A 23,620-nucleotide genomic window follows, 5' to 3' on the forward strand; every position below is an offset into this window, starting at 1 on the left:
GTTGCGCGTCAATGAAATTTACGTTTAACCATGTTCCGATAGCGATGGCGGCGCCGAGGTTTTACAATTCGTAGAATTGTATCGACATGAAGGAATAATTTGGAATCCACGGCATGAACTACACAAAAATAAAACCATATGACTCAAAAAATTAGATGTTCTATTTTCTATTAATTATATTATTCTAGATGTTTTTCTTATCTCACTTTCATACAATGCGATAAAAAAATGAATATATTTATAAAATGAGTAAAATAGTATTAAAAAGTTACTTGTTCTTAAAAATTAAATAACAATATACAATGAGCATGATTTTGATCAAATTGTGCTTTATTACATAAATAATATTATCATTTAATATAATAATATCTAAAATCTAATCTTTAAAGTTTCGTTTTATAGGTAGTTAAAATGAAATTAAATGTACCTAAAATGTACACATTTTAAACATTTGAAAAAATCTAAACATAATAATGTTTTATTTATACAGATATAAAAAAAGGACAATAGAGATTGGAAAATGGTATCATCGCAGACGGCAGAGTACACTCATTGTTATTGATGCACATGTACGTAATAATTAAACGCACTGTATATAAATAAATTGCCGCGGCTGCAAGAACTTCTACGGACTACGTCCATCTTTGAAGCGCCAATGCAGAATGATCAGTAAGCCAATGTGTGAACAGGAATCTTGGTATCCTTCATTTTTTCCCAACACGTTGGCCCAACGCCTTGGCCCCATGTGTACTGCCGCTATAAGGTCCTATTAAAGGATGTGTTTATTTGGTAGTCGTTGACGCACACACAAAGTGGCTTGAAGTTTATAACATGAAAACTGCTACATCTTCAGCCGCCGTTATAAAAAATATTTGTGAGTTTTCATCTAGGTTCGGAGTTCCATGTTCGATAGTTAGCGATAACGGCACAGCTTTTTGTTCTAAAGAATTCCAATCGTTTTGCAAGTTAAACGGAATTTCTCATGTGACGTCACCTGTGTATCATCCGCCGAGTAATGGCCAGGCGGAAAGTTTTGTTAAAATAGTTAAAAAGGGATTAAAATCTTGCTTATTGTCGGGAAATAACATTAGAGATACGTCGTTAAATTTGCTTAAGTATCTCATGGATTACCGCAACTCTGTTCATACTTCTACAGGGTTATCCCCAGCTCAGAAAGTATTTGGACGTAAGTTAAGATCTCGTTTAGATTTAATTCATCCAAAGTCTTCGTTACCCTTGTCACCATCTCTGTCTAACCTTTATAATGATAATCGTCAGTGTATGCAGTCTAAGGAACGAAACGATAAACATATAATTGATTTTAAAAAGAACGATATTGTGTTATACAAAAAATTTGAAAATAAATCCAAATATTCATGGAAGAAAGGTATTGTTCAAAGACGGTTAGGAAAGGTTACGTATATTATAAGAGATATCGACAGTTTAGAAACAATAAAGAGGCATGTTAATCAGTTGTTACGGTATAAGGGTCTAAGTAACAATCAATGGGATATCAGGGACAGTCCAAGCGCTGACCTGCGTGAACCTCCACCCACACTTCCGTCACCGTCGTCATCGTCGCGATCGTGTGTGTCGCCTACCAGCCAGGCACCGCATCACGTGAGAGGACGCAGAGCAGAATTCTACGTGCCATGCTATCTTCCACCAGATACGTTGGACGGTGGTGATGAGAGGGCTCAGGAGGGGCAAATGGAAGTGAGGGATGTTGGTGATATGGAAGATGAGTTCCATGAAGCAGAAACATAAGGGTGGAGGGTTTTTCTGTTAATTTTGTATCTTTTTACTAATTTATTATTATAATAGGGGGAGGAATGTTGTATACTTAGTTTGTATATGTGTGCGTGGCTGCGTCCGCGCCTGTGTTCAAGTTATAAATTAAAGCAGTGCGAATCGAGCCGTTAAGTGTTTCACTTGTTCCCTACTACGTATCTAACAATGATATAATATAAAATATAGCCTATAATCTTCCTCGATAAATGGGATATCTAACACCGAAAGAATTTTTCAAATCGGACCAGTAGTTCCTGAGATTAGCGCGTTCAAACAAACAAACTCTTCAGCTTAGCTAGGTACTCCATAGAACATACTATGATACAACGTAAGGCCTACTGAAAGAAAAATCACGATGTTTTTCTTCACTTATTGGTGCAGTATTGATAGGGGAAATATGAAAATTTATTGAAGAATCATAATAAGTCATCCAATTATTCTAATCTTAAGTTAAATATTCCTTGGTTATAACTATAATATGAGCTTAGTAATCTCAAGTATTACTAACTACTACGTGATCTTCTAATATCCAGATGGCCTATAATTTAAATATTCTTTATTTGGTGTTATTTTTGTTTGTATTGTCGTGATGTTTTTGATAACGGGACCGTAATAAGCTCTGAGTAGAAAATAGTAAATTGACTGAGCGAACAAAGTAACTGAACTCAAATTAAAATGATGATCTTTTTATAGCGTGCAAAGGGAAATTATCCACGCATAGGAGTTCACGAGTAGCTACAATAATAGAATTAAGATAATTGAGTGTTTTTCTTTTATGTTTTACTTAAATTAGATCTTTCTCTATACCGTTTAATTTTAACTTAAGTTCAAAAAAAATTCGCTCTTTTTGTAAATACTTATTTTAATCGTAGACTATATTATTCTAATAAACAGTACCGTAAGGCCTAAATTATTTAATTAAATTCACAATATATTTTGGTAGTGTAACCTGATGACGTCACATGTCGTCCTACATCATAAAAAGTAAAAACCCAATCACAAAAGGGTTCCTTGACTATTGTCAATTGTGTAGTATGAAAACCTTGATGAAAACCATTAAACTATTGTCAGTATCGATTTCTTGGCAACGATCCTACTATTAGTTGAAATATGACAAATGACTAATGACAATAGCGTTGTAGAAAAAAATATGTTACGCATATTCATATTATCGTGGTATTTCGTTCTGCGTGTTACATAGCCCCATCTTGGCCCCATCACTTAAAAGTTACAATGTACTTACTTACGCTAAAAAGCAAAATTAGATGTAGCTTCGACTACGTCTATGTCTGCCGCTAATGCTTTCACGCCTGAAACGCTGAACGAATTCTGATAAGTTCATAACTAAAGAGAACTAAAGGAAAATCAATCTGATGCAGCATTATCGATCACTTTCTCAAGGAACATGGTATAATAAGATTTCCTAAACTGTATATACCAGTCCCAATTGAAAAAAGAATTGACACATGATTGTACATTATTTTTAGTGAGATAAGGTTGAATTTCGTGTATTTTGGTATAAATGATATAATTGTAATAAATGTTTTATAAACATCCTGCCCAGATCTCGATCGGAATGACGAAAATAGTTTACCTAATATAATATAATTACCTACGTTACCTATATTACAAAAATTAAAAGTATTAACTCCACATTTATTTCTGTATTTTTTTTGTTTCTGATTATAGGTCCTCGCACGATATTTTGAACGTTAGTGACCAATTCAAACTATCAAACCTTTCATTTCTTTTTTCTTTGTGCCTGGGCTAATATATAGAACGACTAAACCTGTGGACTAAACCAATTTTAATATGACATACATAGTCATTGATGAGGATATAGAATATAGAACAACATAAATTCAACTTTTTATTGCACAGATTCCCAATTTACATACATTATTTTTTTATTACCTATCAACTTCCACGACTGTCGACTGACTGAAGCGGATACAACTGGCAACTGGCAAATTGTAAAAAAAAACATATATTTTAAATTTCGAATTCGATAGCCATTCGAAAATTAATGAACTAAATACGAGACTAAATACCTAATGAGTGAATGACAGCGACATAAGTATTGTTTTTATTTTTAACTGGCGCCGGCTCATGTCATTCTGGAAACCATTTATTTATAACTTTAGTAATTCCAAGAGTTAACGATGTCATTCGCGTTCGTTTGTTTTTACTTCGAGTGGGAAAATTTATGTCCACTGTGAAATTTAATAAATTCAGTGCAACGACGTTGGCAAGAATTTTAGAACTGTATTTGCCATTTGGTAAGTACCTACTTATGTTTTTAATTGCAAAGGTAAAATCCGAAATAAAAGCTTTTAGAGGCTGTTGAGTCAAAATGTTGTCAGGTCTGTTAAATCACAAATTATATAAAAACTAAAATCATGCAAGAATATGTATGTAGGTATAAAGATAGGTATAAACTTTTGAGACAACGATTTTTACAGTAGAATTTTTGAAACAATAAAAAGATATGTAACATTTTGTAAGTACTCCGAGAGCGAATTGCATATTAAGTATGATAAGTATTTAACAAAAATGTTTTTAATTGGAACGAGCGTAATAAAAATGAATACAATGACCATAAAATTCTTATTATAAATGATTATTTTATGAGGACATGCGGGTCCTTTTATTCTCTAACTGTTAAAAGCCAACTGAACCTTAATTTTGATGGCTTAACAATGACTACCAATAATATTCATTCTATTCTAATTCAAACAAATGGTTATTGATAAATTATTCTTAAATCTTTTGTAATTGTAAGAATCTACAGAAATTATTTAATTAAAGTTCTGTTCCTTATCACTACATAGTATAAAACAATGTCGCTTTCTCTGTCCCTATATCCCTATATATATGCTAAAATCTTTAAAACTACGCAACGGATTTAGATGCGGTTTTTTTAGTGGATGCAGTGAATCAAGAGGAAGGTTTTCATAACTAATTTATTAGGTTTTAGACAAAGCGGGCGAAGCCGCGGACAGAAAGCTAGTAAATAATATTTAGCAAAAATATGAATTATTATGTATAAGAAAAGCTTAAACTTGGATTTATAAGAAGAGAAAAACAAGTAACTTTACATTGAAAAAATATGTACGATTTTTTTGTTTCTAAGCTCCTTAATTTCTTCATTTTATCTCCGTTCACAGTGTCAAGATTGGCTGTATTCAAGAATGACCTTAACCTGTTTTTTATCTGTGGCTGTATATTTTTGCGCCAAGTTTTAACCGCATTCAATACTTCATCTCGAGAAGGTATGAATTTTAATAGATTCATACTTCATAGGTATTCATTTATTCTATCTCCCTTTTAAGAATATTTTAACAACTTACTGTGTTTTCTATGTTAAGAATATTTTTAGAATTAAATACTATTGCTAATGTTTTTACGATATTAAAAAATGAATACATCTTAAATCTGACATGTCAATCTATTGAAAGTCTGAAACCTAACTCACAAGCATTATCATATTAACTTTTTGGTAGTTAAAAACCCTATTTAGATTTTCATAAGTTAGTGCTTGTAAAAGGACTTCTATATTTTCATACATCAAAACGAAATTCAACATTCCCACGTTAGTAAATAGTATGTAATCATGCTAATGACTGTTTTCAGCTAATCCTTTATACACCTATATGTATACAACGTTCGTACTTCACATTAAATAGAAAAACATAGAACATTCCAGAACTTTTATACTGAAATACTTTTTCCATGGGCTTTTATTTTGTAAAGGTAGTCTGGTCCATTGTTCTGTTATGGCTGGTGTAGTGAAAAATCATTCATATTCTTTTTAATTTCGCTGTTAACGCTGTAGAGTTTATATATTTTTGTTGCTTTTTTCAAGCGCAACTAAATATTTATGTCTATTTGAGAGGCGTAATAATTTTATTTTACACTTAAAAAAAAATATTGGCTGAGCCTGTCGTTGGTGACGATATATTTTTGTACAAAACTATCATTGTTTATTCCTTCGTGATAATATATCGGGTGTACTTAATACAATTATGAAACATAGGTACATACATACATCTCCAAGAACTTCAGTGAGTGACTTACTGTATAAAATTACAAAATCAATAAATCAAATCAATTTTTATATAGCGTAAAAAGATCATAAACAGTCGTATAGATTTTGAAATCGATTTAAAAATCGAACTTATGACAAAATATCAAACCACAGATCAAACACATTACTCCGCATTCGGATACTCGTAGCATAAATAGAATGAACATGCGCCACTTGTAATTTCTAGGGCAGACAGTTCTTCGGGATCAAAGCTATATTTATACCTTTCAGACTCGGTGACACATTGCGTATGGATACATTTAGGTTATTTTTTTTACAAAATAGAGCGCAAGTGGAATGACTAGTTATTGGTATTTTTCTTATGACAAAGCAATACCGTCACCTCATGGATAAGGCGACGATTTTGGTATCTTTGAATGTTGCCAAAGAAGTTTCACTTCTGACACGTGTGCTTTGCTCGGAACACACTTTTTTATAAGTTGCATTTAAATTTTAAATTACTTAATGCATATTATACAGGGTGTCCCACTATTGGTATACTTAGCACGAAGGGAATTGTAGTTTTGCATACACTGATCACGTAAAAAATACATAAACAACAAAATTACGACAAAAATTTTTTGATAATTTTTTCCTGAAATTCCATGTTTTCTTCTCTAGCTTCGCGCAGCCGGTATATACCGCTTCTCTAATGTGAGCATTTTGTCTATGAAAACATATTCTTAAACCATAGCTCACGTGCTAGTGGCAAAAATGGGCGGGTTTCTTGTTTTGGGTGTACACATAGAGTTTTAAGAATTCATCTATTTGAAAAAAAAAATGCGTTTGGAATTTTTTAAGTATTTTTTACGTACTCAGCGTATGCAAAACTATAACCTCCTTTGAGCTTAGCATACCAACAGTGGGACACCCTGTATAATAAAAAATACGAAGGAACAAAGAGCGCATTTGTCATAAATCGCAACTTATATGGCTTTAAATCCGATGACATTATTTCTAATCTTTCATTGTCCACTTTTATAATAAGTTTAGGTTTTATAACTCTACACAATATTATGATAGTAATTCAATCTGTATCTAATTTTTTTTTTAATTTCGTAAACTTTCTAAGAATATTCAAAAATAGTGTAGTAACAAAGATTATATGACAACACTAGCTGCTCCGCGTGGTTTCACCCCCGTGGCTCCACTCCTGTTGTCGTAGCGTGACCTATATAGCCTATAGCCTTCCTCGATAAATGGGCTATCTAACACCGAAAGAATTTTTCAAATCGGTCCAGTATTTCCCGAGATTAGCGCGTTCAAGCAAACAAACTCTTCAGCTTTATAATATTAAGTATACATGAGGGCATAATACTTGTAAAAGGGTATTATTTAATTAAAGAAAACTATCCCGTTGGCAATTACTAATTTTCAACGTAGTATCATCGCGTTAGCTTCATTGAAAGATTTATTGTTATTGTGCAATGGCGCGCCCGCTTTTAACAAATTAATTTCTCACGTGATATAGTTGTAAAGATATAAATCTTTATAATGCTTTTAGATGAACGTGTATTCTAATAACGTGAATAAAAATTCAGTTACCTTAACATGCGTTAAATGTTAACGTTCTTAATTTTCAAAGTAAATATTTATGAAATTAAAAATTACGGATAAAATGTAATATTTTAAGCAGACATGTTAATTATTTGTGAATTATAAGTTTCTTATTATATAATGTCTTAATTATCTGTAATGACTTGCAACTTGGAAATGAATAAGATTGTCAACATCTAACAATTGTATGGAGAAAAATAAACATTGAGATCACTGAGGTATTCGAGAGGATGCAGTCGTTGAATAGCGTCCACAAGCAGATTAAATAAAATTATAAATGGCGCGAAGTTAGTCATTCAATTTACGAACGCATTACACACATCTTTCTCTATGTAACTTTATATGAAATACTGGATAGTTCAGTAAATATGGAATATAGTAGTAATATAGGGGGAATTTGTGGTGGGAATAAAACAAAATCGTGATCCAAAAATTAAAAAGATTTAAAGATATCTAGAATTAAAAAAAATTATGCCGCTAATTAGTAATTACCTATCTGCTTAAAAATGTATACAAATAAACTTATTTATTTATTATTTTTATTATTGTAAAATTACTCGTCAATTAATTATACTGGCAATCACAAAAAAAACAATAACACGTGTTCCAATTTCGAATTTGAAACAATTCCGCGAATTTCAATGTAGAACGGTTCCACAATTCCGCCTCGTATGATTCAAATTGATATATTATTTTGTAATGGGATCACTTGATTCATCGACTATTTATTATTTAATATTTGATATGTTTGTGTAAAATGATCTGTTTTGATTCAGGTGCAGATTTGATTATGGCGTAAACGGTAAACGTTACAAAACTAATTATATTGATGCATTCGTAACAAACATACGTTTATCTTTGATATAAAAAAATCTGAAATATTATCTTTTTGAAAGTTCTATTTCTTAATTTTCACATTAATTTTTCTATTAATTTTCCCGTATTTCTATAAATATAATTTATTACATTTTTATTTTTTTGTGATAAATATTTTCTTATGATTTAAAATATTAATTTTAATTTGTTATTTGACTATTGAGAACATTGAAAATCATACATTATGTATTTTTATAGGGATAATTTTATTAATTTGTTATAATTATTGTAACATTCATACATATTTTCTTTTTCGGTTATCATAGTTGCATTTATTATATGACACACACGGAAATTCAATTAGACCGTCTACGGTATTAATAATTTTGTATGCACTCCGGTCAAGGGGTTGTTCAAAATTTGATTGAATACAGTGTAACTTATCTCTAAGGCTTAATTTTCATTAATATGTAAGTACTTATGTAAAATTTACGGAAAACTTTATTTGTAACTATCACTTTTTCACAATTATGTACCTATCACTTCACAAGCACTTTTGCCAATAATCTTCACTCGAAACCATGTCTTAAAACTTAAAAAAAAATAATAATAAAAAACATTCGATTTCAAATTTTGAAATTCGTTTTTCGATGCGTCAGTCCGCGCGGGTCGACGCTACGCATCGCTCGCGTCGACTGGGCGCCGATTCAGCCGCCTGCCAAAGAATCTATGCCTGAAAAGTTATATTTATATGATGATATGACTGCCGAAGTTTCAGTCGTTACTGAAGTTAATTCATCTACATAAATATAATGAGAGACTGTCAACATAAACATCCGCAAGCAAATGCACTGCCGTTGAAGATCCGTTTATTTTGGTTAGACTGAATCATTGATAGATGCACTTGTATCAACTGATTGGAGATTCACGTCTTGAACTCTGTTAAGTACTAGGAAATCGATCCTATTATAGGCATCCTATAAATGAAATGAAATGAAATGAGTGTGAATGAGTGGTATAATGACTGGATTCCACATAGAGTAAAAAGGGAAAGGATACTCACGCACAAAATCTCGATAAAGACTAGACATATTAATTATTAACTATATGAATGAATATTTATATATGTATATATACATAATAACAATGTACTAAATGATGAATTAAGCAAATCAATAAACAGCAATCAAGTTAATAAACTACAAAATAAGAATACGATTTGGAAATTAGGAAACAATTAAAAATAAAAAGCTTCAGATAATAAGCCGATATAAAGTAAACAATGAAAGAAAAAGCAAAAACAGCTTCCCTTTTATGCACGAAAAAAAAGTAATAACACTTAATTATTATTTAACCTAGCCAGTAATTAAGTTTATAATTAAGAGAGTTCTCAATAAGTGACCTATAAACGCACTCTGCTGAATTTAGGTCGCAAAATGTCGGACCTAACATTGTAGGTAACCTAAAGGTGACACTGAATAAGTGAAAGGTAAATAAATTATAGAACCTTAGATATTATTAATAATACCATGACAAAAATATCATCAGGTATCATTGAGATAATATTACTACGTATGGAGGAGACACCACGAACAAAATCTGTGCGCCATTTTTTTGCTCTAACTAAGTTTTAAAAATTATTATCTAGTTAGGTACTTACCGATGAAAGTTGTTCCTTTGCACTTTTCCGTATTATTTGTATTATTTGTGCAATATCGTAACACACACGAAGGCATATTTGATGCGATTCACTTTAAAACCATTAAAAAAAACCGCTCAACATACGACACATGGCGTATGTTGAGTGGAACATAAGTGATGTAGGCGGTGTCGTCTCCATATTAATATTATCTCAATGTCAGGTATTTGTTTTATATTTATAAGAAAACTAATGATAGAAATACAACTAGTAACTACATAGATTGGTGAATTCACCGATACCACAGTATTACAATATTGTAATACTGTGCCGATACCATGAAATGATCCCAAATAAACACAAAATAATGGGATCATATAAAAAATCAAAGTACTTATCTACAATCTACATATATATATATATATATATATATATATATATATATATATATATGCTAACAACTACGTACAAGTATCATAAGAAGGCACGATACTTAAAATTAATATGATTGCAAGTTGCAAAGTGATGACTTATAAATGCGGCAGAAACAGAAACAAAATGATCATTTATGGGTTACAAATATATTTACTTGTACAATGTTTAAGTACTGAATTTCAAAATCGTTTGTGTCCTGAGAAATTTACGACATCTGAAGGGAAGATAAATTAACAAAATTTATTCGAACGCTGGCAACAAAACGCTAAGAGCAAGGTCAAAATCTGGAACGGAACAAATTGCTCGTATTTTCCTAAGTTTTTAGGAATTAAGTATTCTATATAACATTTATAAGTATGTATATATGATGCATTTATATTCAGGCAGGTACATATTATGTATCCCTTAAGGGAAACCCATGCAGTGGGAACATGATGGGCTGATGATGGTGATGACATATTATGTAGGTATAATTGTATTGATATATTATGAGAATGACAGTTCGAAACGAAAAGTTTTATGAGAACTTTTCGTCTCTATCGTATCGTATCTTTCTGTCAGTGTCGTATTTTTCACATCCACTGCTGAAACAACATACGACGTTTTCATTTTTATACACTTTTCATACACAATGGTAATATTATACTTTTATATGTTTACTCTCAACAATGATTTCAATAAACGTTAAATATAACGAGCATTAGGGCTCTTGACCCTAACCAGGGTTAGCTAAGGGCCTCAGGCCGGAAGTTTAGCGGTTGCATTGAACATCCTGTTAGTAAGAACTCCGCCAATGACGGTCCCAAGCCCGTATGCAAAAGGAGGAGGGTTGGCTGAGAGGTGACCGAGCCAGCTGTAAAAGGTCAACGTCGAGTATCGGGCGACGGTTAATTAACCCGACAATGATAGCTTAACCAGCTTGATTAAGTGAGGGTAGGAAATGACCTTCACAACCCGCAACTCTTAGTACTTTTACTATGGAATCGGGGGCCTTGGCTTAATCGCCCGGGCTGCGAGGTAGAAAACCTCTTTAAAAAGTCACCCCAATCTTAAGGTGGGATACGCGCCAATAAGATGCATGGCTTGCGGGAGGCAAGTTACTAGCGCCAACCTCGTCGGACCCGGCTAACGACGTTGTATACGTGCCTTCACTGGGGAATGGGCGTCACCCCTAGTGTGACGGTTATAAATCGACCCTACTCGTGGGAACAAAATGAGCGAAACCTTTCAACAAAAAAAAAGCATAAACCAAAATAATATGATTCAACAGACCTTTCACAAAAGTATGTTTACTCGAACTAGAAGCAACTCGACTTCTTCTTTACCAGCAAAACTGATAACTGAAGAGCGAATTTCAGACAAACCAAATTCAGAACAAAGTAATCAGACTTTGATAGAGCCTCGGCCAGAAAGCTCCCCCTTAGAAATAATAAACAATAAGGTTGACTGGCAAAGAGACCAAATTCCTACTAAAAGAAATAAAAGAAAAGAAACTAGTCCAATACAAAACGACACAAATAAAAAACTGAAAAATACTTCCGTTTTTGCAGTACCCACACAAAATAGTTTTGAAATCTTGAATGAAGATACCTCAGAAGACAACAAGAAAGAAGAAAAAGAATACATTCCTAAACCTGAGCCTATCTTTGTCACTGGTGTCCTAAATATTACATCTCTCAAGGAAGTTTTAAATGAAATAGTAGACAATAGTTCGTACACTATGACCACCCTGAAATCTGGACATATTATAAAAATCATGCCCAAAGACATCCAGGTATATAAAACTATTAGAGAGAAATTTATAGCGAACAATATCTCTCACTATACTTATCAGCTTAAGTGCGAGAGAGCATATAGAGTTGTCGTGCGCGGGCTACATGCATCAGAAGACACTGCACAGATAGCCAAAGAGCTGTCAAATATAGGACATGAAGTCAGACAAGTGGTGAATGTAAGGCACCGGGCTACAAAAGAGCCACTACCTACCTTCTATGTTGACCTGGAACCAAAGAGCAACAATAAAGATATATTCAAAGTAAAATACTTGAATAACATGAAAATTACAATTGAAGCGCCATATAAAAAAAAGGAAATACTTCAATGTAAAAGATGCCAGAGATTTGGCCATTCAAAGAATCAATGCTATAGACCTTTCCGTTGCGTTAAATGTGGTAAAGATCATCCTACTTCATCTTGTACTAAAAAACCAGACACCGAAGCTACTTGTGCGAATTGTGAGGAGAAACACCCGGCTAGCTACAAAGGTTGTAGCATCTACAAGCAATACAAAGAACGGATCTTAAAGAGTGCACCAAAGCCAAAAGTAAATCCACCATCACAAAACGTAACTTCTACATATATGCAACCTACTTTGTATAACAGGTACCCAAGAGTACCCAATCTCAATAAAACATATGCAGAGGCTACCAAGGCAAAATTAACAGACACATATTATGAAAAAACAACAGACCTTAACGACATCATGAAACTTATGGAAACTATGCTTGACAAACAGCAAAAGACAATAATGACCATGGTTGAAACTATGGTAGACAAAATGATGGATCGCATGGTCCAGCTAGTCAGCAGCCTTGTTAAAAAATGACTCGAAACCTCCGAGTGGTCACTTGGAACGCCAACGGCTTGACGGAGAGACGTCAAGAATTTGAATTATTTTTAAAAACAGAATATATTGACGTAGCACTTATATCTGAGACAAGGTTCACTTCTAAATCGCACACCGTTTTTGACAATTACAAAATGTATGCAACTAATCACCCATCTGGAAACAGCCATGGAGGAAGTGCCATTATTGTTAAAAATAATATTAAGCACTACCCAATTGAGAACTATTCCACAGAGAAAATTCAAGCAACCTCTATAATAATCGAAGACAATAAATTGGAAACTGTACTGTCAGCCGTCTATTGCCCGCCTAGACATATAATATCTGAACAAGACTTCAACAACTACTTTGCGACTTTGAATAAAAGATTTGTCTGTGGAGGGGACTGGAATTCAAAGCATCTTCACTGGGGTTCAAGAGTCTATAACCCAAGAGGTAGACAACTTATGAAAACAATACAAAAAATGAATCTAGAATACTTATCTGGTGGCAAGCCTACATATTGGCCAAATGACAGAAACAGGATACCTGATTTGCTTGATTTCTTTGTTACAAAAAATATAGATAATAATTACGTCACAATAGAATCACCTATCGACCTCACTTCAGATCACACTCCTGTCATCCTAAACATAAGCTCAACAATCACTCTGTTGCAACCACAACCTAAGTTATACAACCGTAAAAATACGAACTGGCGTAAGTACCAAGACATAATAAACACACTGGTGGATCTGAAATGCAAACTTAAAACCTCTGATGAAGTAGAAAATGAAATAGAAAAACTTAATATGACTATTCATAATGCTGCAAATATTGCCACTTCAAAACAGAAAGGTAAACCTCCAAAACAAAACTCTTATCCACTAGAAATCAAAGAGAAAATCAAAGAACGCCGCAGACTTAGAAAAATATGGCACAGGAGCGGGTATCCGAGCGACAAAACAGCTTTCAACAAATTTTCGGAGGAATTGAAAACTTACATTAGCCAACTAGAAAATGAAAACATCCAAAATCGTATTACAAATCTAAGCCCCAATGCTGACACAGATTATTCATTGTGGAAAGTAACTAAAGCCCTAAAACGCCCTAAAGCTCATATGTCCCCTCTCCACAACAGCAACGGAGGGTGGGCTAGATCGGACAAAGAAAAGGCTGAAACATTTGCAAAACACTTAAACACTGTTTTCCAACCACACCCTGAGAGTAATCCTGATCATACGGCAAAGGTGAATACATACCTAGGCTCGGCAAAACAGATGTGTCTTCCTCTTAAAAGCACTAGTCCAAAGGAAGTCGCTAGAGAAATCAGATACCTCAAAGAAGGTAAGGCACCTGGATATGATATGGTCGATGCTACTTTGTTAAAACATCTTCCACCTAAAGGAATAATGAAAATTGTCAACATCTTCAACGCTCTTCTAAGACTCGAACATTTCCCAGGGCAATGGAAGATAGCACAAGTGGTGATGGTGCTTAAACCAGGTAAACCACCGCATCAGACGACCTCATATAGACCCATTAGCTTGCTGCCAATTATTGGAAAACTGTTCGAGAGAATACTACTCAGCAGAATTAAGGAACACCTACTCACTGTACTGCCCGACCATCAGTTTGGATTTCGTGAAAACCACGGAACAATAGAGCAAGTCCACCGAATCGTAGACATAATAAGTAAATGTCTTGAAAACAAATTGTATTGCTCTGCTGTCTTTTTGGATATAAGTCAAGCATTTGACAAGGTGTGGCATGAAGGTCTTCTATATAAATTGAAAGAGAAGCTCCCTCACTGCTTTTATTTAACTCTTAAATCTTACCTCTCCAAAAGAAGCTACCAGGTGAAATGCAACGAAGATCTCTCCGAACTCTACGAGATAAAATCTGGTGTCCCACAGGGCAGTATCCTAGGACCGATACTGTACCTTATTTATACAGCTGACATCCCCGCGAACAGCGAAACAATGATTGCGACTTATGCCGATGACACCGCAGTGATATCCATCCATAAGGATCCAGGAACTGCATCTCTCATGATACAAGAGCACCTCAATGAAATTGAGACATGGCTAAAACTATGGAGGATAAAAGCAAATGAGAGTAAGTCCACGCATGTGACATTTACGCTCAGAAAGGAAACGTGCCCGCCGGTAACCTTAAACAACAAAGAAATACCCCAAGAAGATAGTGCTAGATATTTGGGTATGCACTTAGACAGAAGACTGACATGGCAAAAACATAATATATGGACAAAGAGAAAACAACTTGATGGAAAACTGCGTAGCTTAAATTGGCTGATAGGTCACCACTCAAAATTGAAAGACAATAGTAAAATTCTAATTTACAAGACAATCTTAAAGCCAATCTGGACCTATGGCATACAGCTTTGGGGCTCTGCCAGCAATAGCAACATTGAAATCCTAGAGAGATTCCAGACTAAGGCTCTCAGAACAATACTTGGTATCCCCAAATGTATTGCAAATAAATACATGTACCTTGATCTCGGTATAGCCACAGTTCGAAAACAAATTGTCGAAAGCAGCCAGAAATATCAGGAAAGGCTAACAGTACACACCAACGACCTTGCTCAAGCGTTAAGTGGAGAGGGAGGCCAACAATACATCAGGCTAAAAAGACAGGACATTACAAACCTTGCTAAAAGATTCTGAATTAAATAAAAATTAAACAAATATAACACTGGACTACAAGGGTGGAGTCGTTGGACGAGCCCCTTGAAACAATATCAATGTTCCCGGACGGAGTTCCAAACAATATAAAGGCCAATTGTTACCTAACAGATTGCCTGGTTGCAGTAATATCAAAAAAAAAAAAAAAAAAAAAAAAAGTAAGATTCTATTACATAATAGTGTTGTGTTGTGATTATCGATAAAATTTTATGACAATATATATGACATTAGATTAGTTCAAGAAATTTTAAATTTTAAAAATTCATAAGTATCGAAATTTCCTTGTAAGGATATATTTTTGTACATATTTACTATCTACTATACTTATCTATCTCTATCTAGATATACTTATCTTTCATACTTTGGGATAAACAATATCGTAAGTACAAAGTTTTTCAAATCTGTGCAAAAACTTATCAGTTTCTGCACTTCTGTAATTTGACAAATAATAAGCAGCAATTTGAATGGCTTGGAAAAGTATTATTTCCGTGGATTGTTTTTGAGAAAATAGGTAAGATCTAAAAGTCCCTGACTCAGGTAAAAGAAGAGAAGACAACAGAAATATCTTCTAAACAATTTTAATTAAAAAATTAAAATATTCAGTAATAACATTATATCGATACATCACCATAACATCTCTACTCTACACCTTAATACATTTGATATCATTTCAATACGTTTATTTTATCAACAAAAGCGCACGTGCGGCTGGGAGCTGGATCACTTAGCGATGCAGCGCTGGATCGGGTTACGGTACAATATTCGATATTGGCTTTACATAAATACAGCGCTGTAATGCTCAATAAGGCACAGCTGCGACTTTCACAATAGTAAGGTAAAGGTCAACGAATAGATTGGACTAGTTATAAATTATAATGTGATCTGGATTTTGAATATTCGCTTGATCACATATACAAAGGGGTATAATTAGTAATAAAGTATAATTATTGTTATAAGCTTCAGTGATTTACTCAAATTGAACTTAACCGTAGATTTTTTGATTTGATGAATTACTGATTGGTACTTACCTTAAGGGGCGCCCCCTTAACAATTATATTTAAACATTTGCAAGATATTTGTCAGAGCATTTTGTGTAATTATTTTTAGTTTTGGTTTTATCTGCGATAAACCACTTTTATCGTGACAAAATCAAACGTTTATCTCGAGAAAAAAAGAGCGCCAAAAGTGGTTTATCGCAGATAAAACCAAAACTAAAAATAATTACACAAAATGCTCTGACAAATATCTTGCAAATGTTTAAATATAATTGTTTATGAAAAAAAAAATCATAATAAGTATTACCATGTCAAGTAGAAAACGTAAAAGTGTGAAAATTTGAGCTAACTTGGTGATTTTTTTTTATCGAGTAAATTTTAATATTTTATGTTTTTGATTAAACAGAATCGTTGAACATATCATCTAGTTCGATATATATTTTATTTTTTAGATTTGGTCTTGCATATTACACGTATCATCTAATAGAAGATTGGTTATTTTGCTTTATGCGCCCCCTTTAGTTGTAGTTAAACCTTTTTGTTTTTACAAAAATAATAAATATATACCTATAAGTAGGTTACAGATGTGATGATTTTGTGAGAACAACTTTTGAGCAATTACATGACAGGGAAAGTTATGAAGGTACCTCTTTCATAAAAAGTACTACCAAAGGCCGGTTTCACAACTTCTGGATATGTTCTGTTAAGATTATCTGTCAATTAAAATGACAGCTAATGTATGAAAGTATATCTACGTCAAAAAGTTGAAAATAGACTATCAGTCACTTTATCAGTAAGGGCGTATTCAGAAAGAAAGCTTGAAACTTATAAGCGCTTATAAGCGCTTATCGGCGCTTATAAGCGCTGGTAACCCGCGCAGGAAAATATATGAACATGCGCTTATAAGCGCTGATCGGCGCCGACAAGTTTATTGAAACTTGTTGGAACTTGTCAGCGCTTATAAGCGCATGTTCATATATTTTCCTGCGCGGGTTACCAGCGCTTAGGCCCGATTCAGTGCGACGCGGACCGTCCGCACGCGGACTAGGTTTTGCGTCCGTCGCGGATGATTTTGTCGTTCAGTGCGATGCGGATCGGGATCGACTGTAACCCTCTCGGTTTGCACATTTGACGCAGCCGCCATGACAACGACAGTACTTTACATCCGCTCCGCGTGACTGTTGTCCGCCGAGCACTGAACAAATACATTAGAACCAGGCACCGTCCGCCCGCGGACATCCGCGGCGCGGAGGAGCGGCGCGGAGCGATTTCGACCGCGCGCGGATAGCTCTCCGCGACGCGGACAGCTCCGCGTCGCTCTGAACACGCTGTAAGGTTTCATACATTTTACCGTCCGTCGCGGACGTCCGCGTAGGTCATCCGCGTCGCACTGAACAGGCCCTTATAAGCGCCGATAAGCGCTTTTAAGCGCTTATAAGTTTCAAGCTTTCTTTCTGAATACGCCCTATGAGATGAAACTGACATGTTATTAATTAATAATCATGTTCTGTTAAAAAATATTCACTTAAACATACCTGTTCAAATTCAGATTCATCACCATGTTGTCTTTGCCGTTTGCTGCGGAGTATCCTGCAAGAAAATATAAAAAATTGCATTAAAAACTATGCGAAAAGGGAAAGGCACTTATTTTAACAAATCCTAAATTTAGAACTAAGTAGCTACATAAAACTATGTCAGAATCTGCATTCGATAAGCAAGCTGTACCTAATTACGAAAACGAACATTACAGTTTAAAAACAACGTAAATCTTAGATAACAAAACTAAAATAAAAGAACGAATTGCGTAGAAAAATTTAACGCGTAAATTCATTAGTTTCAGACGTTACTTGTTTAAGTTCAAAGCCCTCAAATCCTTTCAAACGCTTCGTCACGATTTATTTTGTACAGTTCCAAATGAAAATATACGTGCGTAGAAACAATTGTCCCCGTTTTGTTCAGATACTGAATCTTTCGTGCGTAAATTACTGCCGTTGTAAGTTTTCTTTTGCGTAATATTTAACGCTTGTTTTGCTTAGAAAACAATAACGCAATAGGTGTTAATAGTATACCGAATATATCTTATAATACTAGTCTCTGTGATACAAAATGCTAAATGTTATGTCGACACATTCTATTTAACATATACATGCCACATTTGATATTACGATCAGGCTTTCATAGAGCTTATAATTTTAACCGCATTTTGATGGCATTAAGTTACCTTTACTATTCAATGTTTACCATAGTCTCATTATTTCATTCACAATAAGCTATTATACACTTTAAAATGAACCAAATAAAGGATATAGGTATTTCAATAGACAAACAAATTTGGAAGTACATACCTACAAATTTAGTAACAGACGTCGTAACAAAAGAATGGCCCAGGGAAAACGAACATAATAAGGCAGTTATCAGATATGTAACAATGAATCCTTCTAGTACATCTAGAGCTCCCAATTATAACAGTTTGAGAGCTACTAGACGATGTAATTAGGTCAGCTCTGAATTCACCTCTAATTGAATTAACAAGTCAGATTGTAGTTAGGCATTACTTGATTACCTTGGAAGCGATGCAAACTTAAGCTTTTCTCGATGTATTTTTAAAAGCTTGTGTATTTGTGTTTTTGTGTATGATTCCAATCGAGTAGGTATCTCGAACCCAAAAGTATTATTCAATGTTTAAAACTTTTACGTGTTTATGTGTAGCGAACTATTTAAAATCAATTTTTTTTATATCAAAATCCAACCATGACAAGTAAATCTAGTATTTCTCTTTCAAATGTTTTCAGTTTTCTGAATTAATTTATTTATAATAAATAAGCATAGATTAAAACAGGGCAAACAAGGTAAGTAAAAGATAAATGTCATGAATAAAGATTTTATCACCTTACATTCACAATTTTTTCTACAAATAAAGATATGTGGAGCAGCTTCTTAATACACATGAGTAGTTATTTCAGTTTATTAAAAGGCTTCGTTAATTTATATAAATTGCAATCGCTGCGTTAGATTTTACTTTTTGTTAATGACAATATACGATGCAATCCTTTAAAATTGTAAAGAATATACGCAAAATACGTGGAATTCATGAAATTCTGGACTTCTAAGCATACTTCAATCATATAAAACTTCCTGGCAAGAACCATCGGGTGCTCTTTCGTAACCACTGAAACAAGAAGCTTCAAAGTTAGCTCTATTATATCCCCTGGATTTCGTTGTATTGTCTAAATTTTCTGTAGTCACTTCCACACAAATACCATCTGCTCCTGGACATCCAACTTGAATATTAACTGTTTCATTATCAAAAGGGAATTCACCAAATTCATCACTGTAACTTATAATAATACCAATATTTTCTTCTGTCACTTCACTGGTTGGATTATCTGTTGCATTAAAAACTTCTTGCTTTTCTATTTTATCTGTCGTATTTATGTTCTCCTCAATACGGTTCGTACTTTCATCTGAAATTGCTTTGTCTGTGCTGTTGTAATAGACAATTTTCAATTTACCTTCCTCAGGTGCTTTATTTATCGGGTTACATTTCACAAATGCAACAATTAATAATAGTATTATATTGAAAATTAAATTTGCACGCATTTTCGGATAGAGAACCACTTTGCTTGAACTAAAAGTTTAAAATGACTGAAGGGCAGTCACTATCATATTACGATAAACAGGAAGTTAAGCGATATATAAATTTATATTATTTTTATTTGCATGGATTGTACATTCATAAAAAATAAAAGTACTATAATTATGATTATACACAAACAGGCATGGATAAATATATTAAGAAAATCTGCATAATTCATATATATAAAGAAAAGGATGGTTAACTTATAAATCTCTGTTGATTAGCTTTAAACGACTTCGTTTATTTATTATTAATTTAGGTAATCTTGAGATAATCTCATATTCTAATAGCTTACTTTGTAAAACGGTAAAACGTCGTTTATAAGATAAGTATTGCGACAGGTAAATAAAAACAACTTGCGAATCAAGAAACTTTATAGCCCATTTACATGATATCACGGATTAATGTTATACACGAATTGGTCTTTTAATTCCAAATGCAAAAGCACCAATTAGTCATACGGTTTTTATTCGAAACAGTGATTATTTTTGCAATTTATGATCATTTGGCGCAGGAAATTGATTTTTTTTTATATGTCAACTTTATGTAGATCAAGGTTTAAATCATTCGTGACTTTATGTATATCAAGGTTTAAATCAGGTTTAAATCATTCATAGTGACCATTGTTATCATCGATAGAAAGAATCATCATCATCAAATAAATTGACTTTCAAACAACCGACAGAGGCCTTCCTGTCCAATGGTATTAGGGCGCGTTCCCACTATGTCGTAACGACTAATTTATCGTTCGACGACTGTCGTCTCTACCTGTTCCCATTATAACGATTGTTTGTCGTCAACATTTTTTTATCGTGTAGCGACTGTCGTATCTAGCTGTTCCCATTGGATCGCGACGACATTTTATCGTTTCCTGGCAGTCGCTTTGTCGTTTACACATCATCAGCAAGCTACAAATCTAGTCGCCTCTGCGTTCGCTTGGTGATTACCAGTGCGTTTTCTCTCCTGAGTTCAATGGACGTCATAGAGTTGCCGTCCACAATTTTTTTATCGTTTTACGACTGTCGTGCTTGCCGTTCCCACTGTCACGACAAAGTGTCGTCACTGCAAAAACTGTCGTAGACGACAGTAAATTGTGTCGTTCTAAATGTGAACACCTCCATTTAAACATATAAGCCACGACACTTAAAACTACACGATTATCTGTCGTCACGACACGGTGGGAACGCGCCCTTACAGGAAACTAACGATCTCATAACGATTGAAGACAATTCTGTAATCTCAAATATTTTGAGATCAAAATGCGGCTGAAATGACGACTTCAAACGAACCTAATATAGATGTTAAAAATGCCTAGAACAATGCTTTATTTCGTTTCAAAGATAAAGACTTTATTTATCTCGATATGCGTATTTGGTTAATTAGTTAGTAATGTTTTGTTGCTTACGAAGGTCAAATGCATGCATGCATGAAAACATTATATAAAAATTAGTTTACATAAAAATAAATAAAATACCGTGTACACACAATTTAATATTAAATCTTCCATTAATTATGTGCTCAATATTCAACATACATTGGTAAATTTTATAGTAGGCTCTGAAAATAAAATCTTGTTAATCATTATTAAACACATGCAGATAAAAACAAGTAGATTGCGTAGTAGTTACCATATTTGTTTATATGGAGCTTGGTAAAACGTAACGCAAAGTTTGATGACCTTTCAGGTGCCCGCTAAATTTACAAATGCACTCGAAACACAACTACAAACGTTTGAGCATTGGGCGGGAGTAACTAGTTAGAATTGTATTAGACGATTTTGGAGTAGATAATTAAATGCTTTTTAAATGATAAATCGGATCATATTTGTTGACAACTTAATAAATAAAATGTTGATGTTCCTTGCTGCAAAAACATAATTCATGAATATTCGAGGTCATTAAAATTTGAGTTCCATGAAATAAAGTATCTACAAGTAAATTCTACAGATTTATTTTTCCTCGTCAAATTGATGGAAATACAATAAAGTAAACTAAAATAATACTATTAAAAATCCAAGGTTTTTTTTTCAAATATAACTTTTTATTAGTTAGTGATTGCGTATCACGCTAAGTCGCTAACAAATCACATTCAGATTTATTATCTGCCCATTTGTACATCTATCCAGCAATACCTTCATCTGATTCGTAAAACGCCTTAATTTGTGTTATTTGTTTGTTCTTCATAAACTACTAAGATCACAAATGATTTAGGTTCATTCAGTGAGCCAATTAGAGCAATCGGCTCCTGTTGACCTCATTACGTCTAAACTTTTGTTTAGTCTGACCCAAGACTGAATGATTGAGCCGTTCTCCAAGAATGAATGACATGTTTTAAATCTTTCATTCAGTACTGAGAATTGCTGAAGCTTTGAAATGAAGCGTTTTGTTTGTGAGTGGAGAAAAACTGTTCCTCTCGACGATTATTACCACAGAATTATTACTAAGGCATACGTAAATGGATAAAGAAAGTGCCTTTTTACGAACTACTTCTTGTGTATAAGAAAATAATGCTTCTGTATTTAAGATTTCTTGTTAGCATAATCAAACAGTTTTAGTAATTTTGTTACTAATAGCGCGGACCAGACTCAAGCTGTCTATCCCAATTCCCAATTATGTCTATCAAAATTAATAATTATGTACATGATTTATATTTATGTAAGTCTAATCTAGGTAAGTATATATGTTTGTACCTATGATAAGTGCGTCGAGTACTTAATTTTCTGACGCAGAGTTATGTGTGGTTATGTCTCCACGATTATGTCATAACCAAGATTCTTAGAACATAGGAAAGGCTTTAATATTCATGGTTATTATTATTTAATAAAGATATTATTGAATTGTGAATAGAGTACAGATAAGAAGGTGTATTGTTCGTGAAAAGGTGAATGTATTTTACTTTATTTACATTCAAAGACAATTTAAATTGATCACTAGCACTGGACTTAAATTATCTAGGCATACCATAAAGTTATAATAGGCGTAGGTGTAAATAGGAACTTAATAGCTACATTATTGTTTAGTAGGACCAGCTAGTACATATCAATTATCAGTCCCCCTAGACAAGTGGCTTTCTATTAGCGTAAAGTTCAATAGAATAGATTATGAATGTATGAGATTGACGTTTGATTACGACGACGACGACGATTGATAACGTCAATCTCATACATTCATAATCTATTCTATTGAACTTTACGCTAATAGAAAGCCACTTGTCTAGGGGGGCAGGACAATAATTGTTTTAAATTGAAACTTTTACCTACCTAATTTGAATTTTAATTTAAACAATTCAGATTGCGTTATCTGACAATAAATAACAATCGTTATTGTTATTAAGGACTATTATAATTTATAAGT

At 33.5% G+C, this 23,620-nt stretch overlaps 1 protein-coding gene and 1 long non-coding RNA gene across 4 annotated transcripts in view; one reads left to right on the forward strand and one right to left on the reverse strand.

Annotated features, from left to right (window-relative positions):
* Positions 1-23,620, forward strand: part of LOC149479341 (uncharacterized) — a 381,306-nt gene that overhangs the window by 103,049 nt on the left and 254,637 nt on the right. The window lies entirely within an intron of this gene.
* The window catches only part of pyd (zonula occludens-like protein polychaetoid), a 100,610-nt gene that overhangs the window by 70,511 nt on the left and 6,479 nt on the right, over positions 1-23,620 (reverse strand). For all 3 annotated transcript variants that reach the window (XR_016317206.1, XM_089707907.1, XM_089707906.1), the window contains exon 2: positions 18,166-18,220. Coding sequence is in view for 2 of the 3 variants with exons in the window: in XM_089707907.1 (XP_089564033.1) it covers positions 18,166-18,220 (55 nt within the window). In the remaining variant the exon portion in view is untranslated. The remainder of the gene's footprint in view (positions 1-18,165; positions 18,221-23,620) is intronic.

Source organism: Colias philodice, chromosome 20 (assembly GCF_061535455.1).
Source record: "Colias philodice isolate Cphi_HAF_F1 chromosome 20, ilColPhil1 Martin Lab GWU primary, whole genome shotgun sequence".
Classification (NCBI taxonomy): domain Eukaryota; kingdom Metazoa; phylum Arthropoda; class Insecta; order Lepidoptera; family Pieridae; genus Colias; species Colias philodice.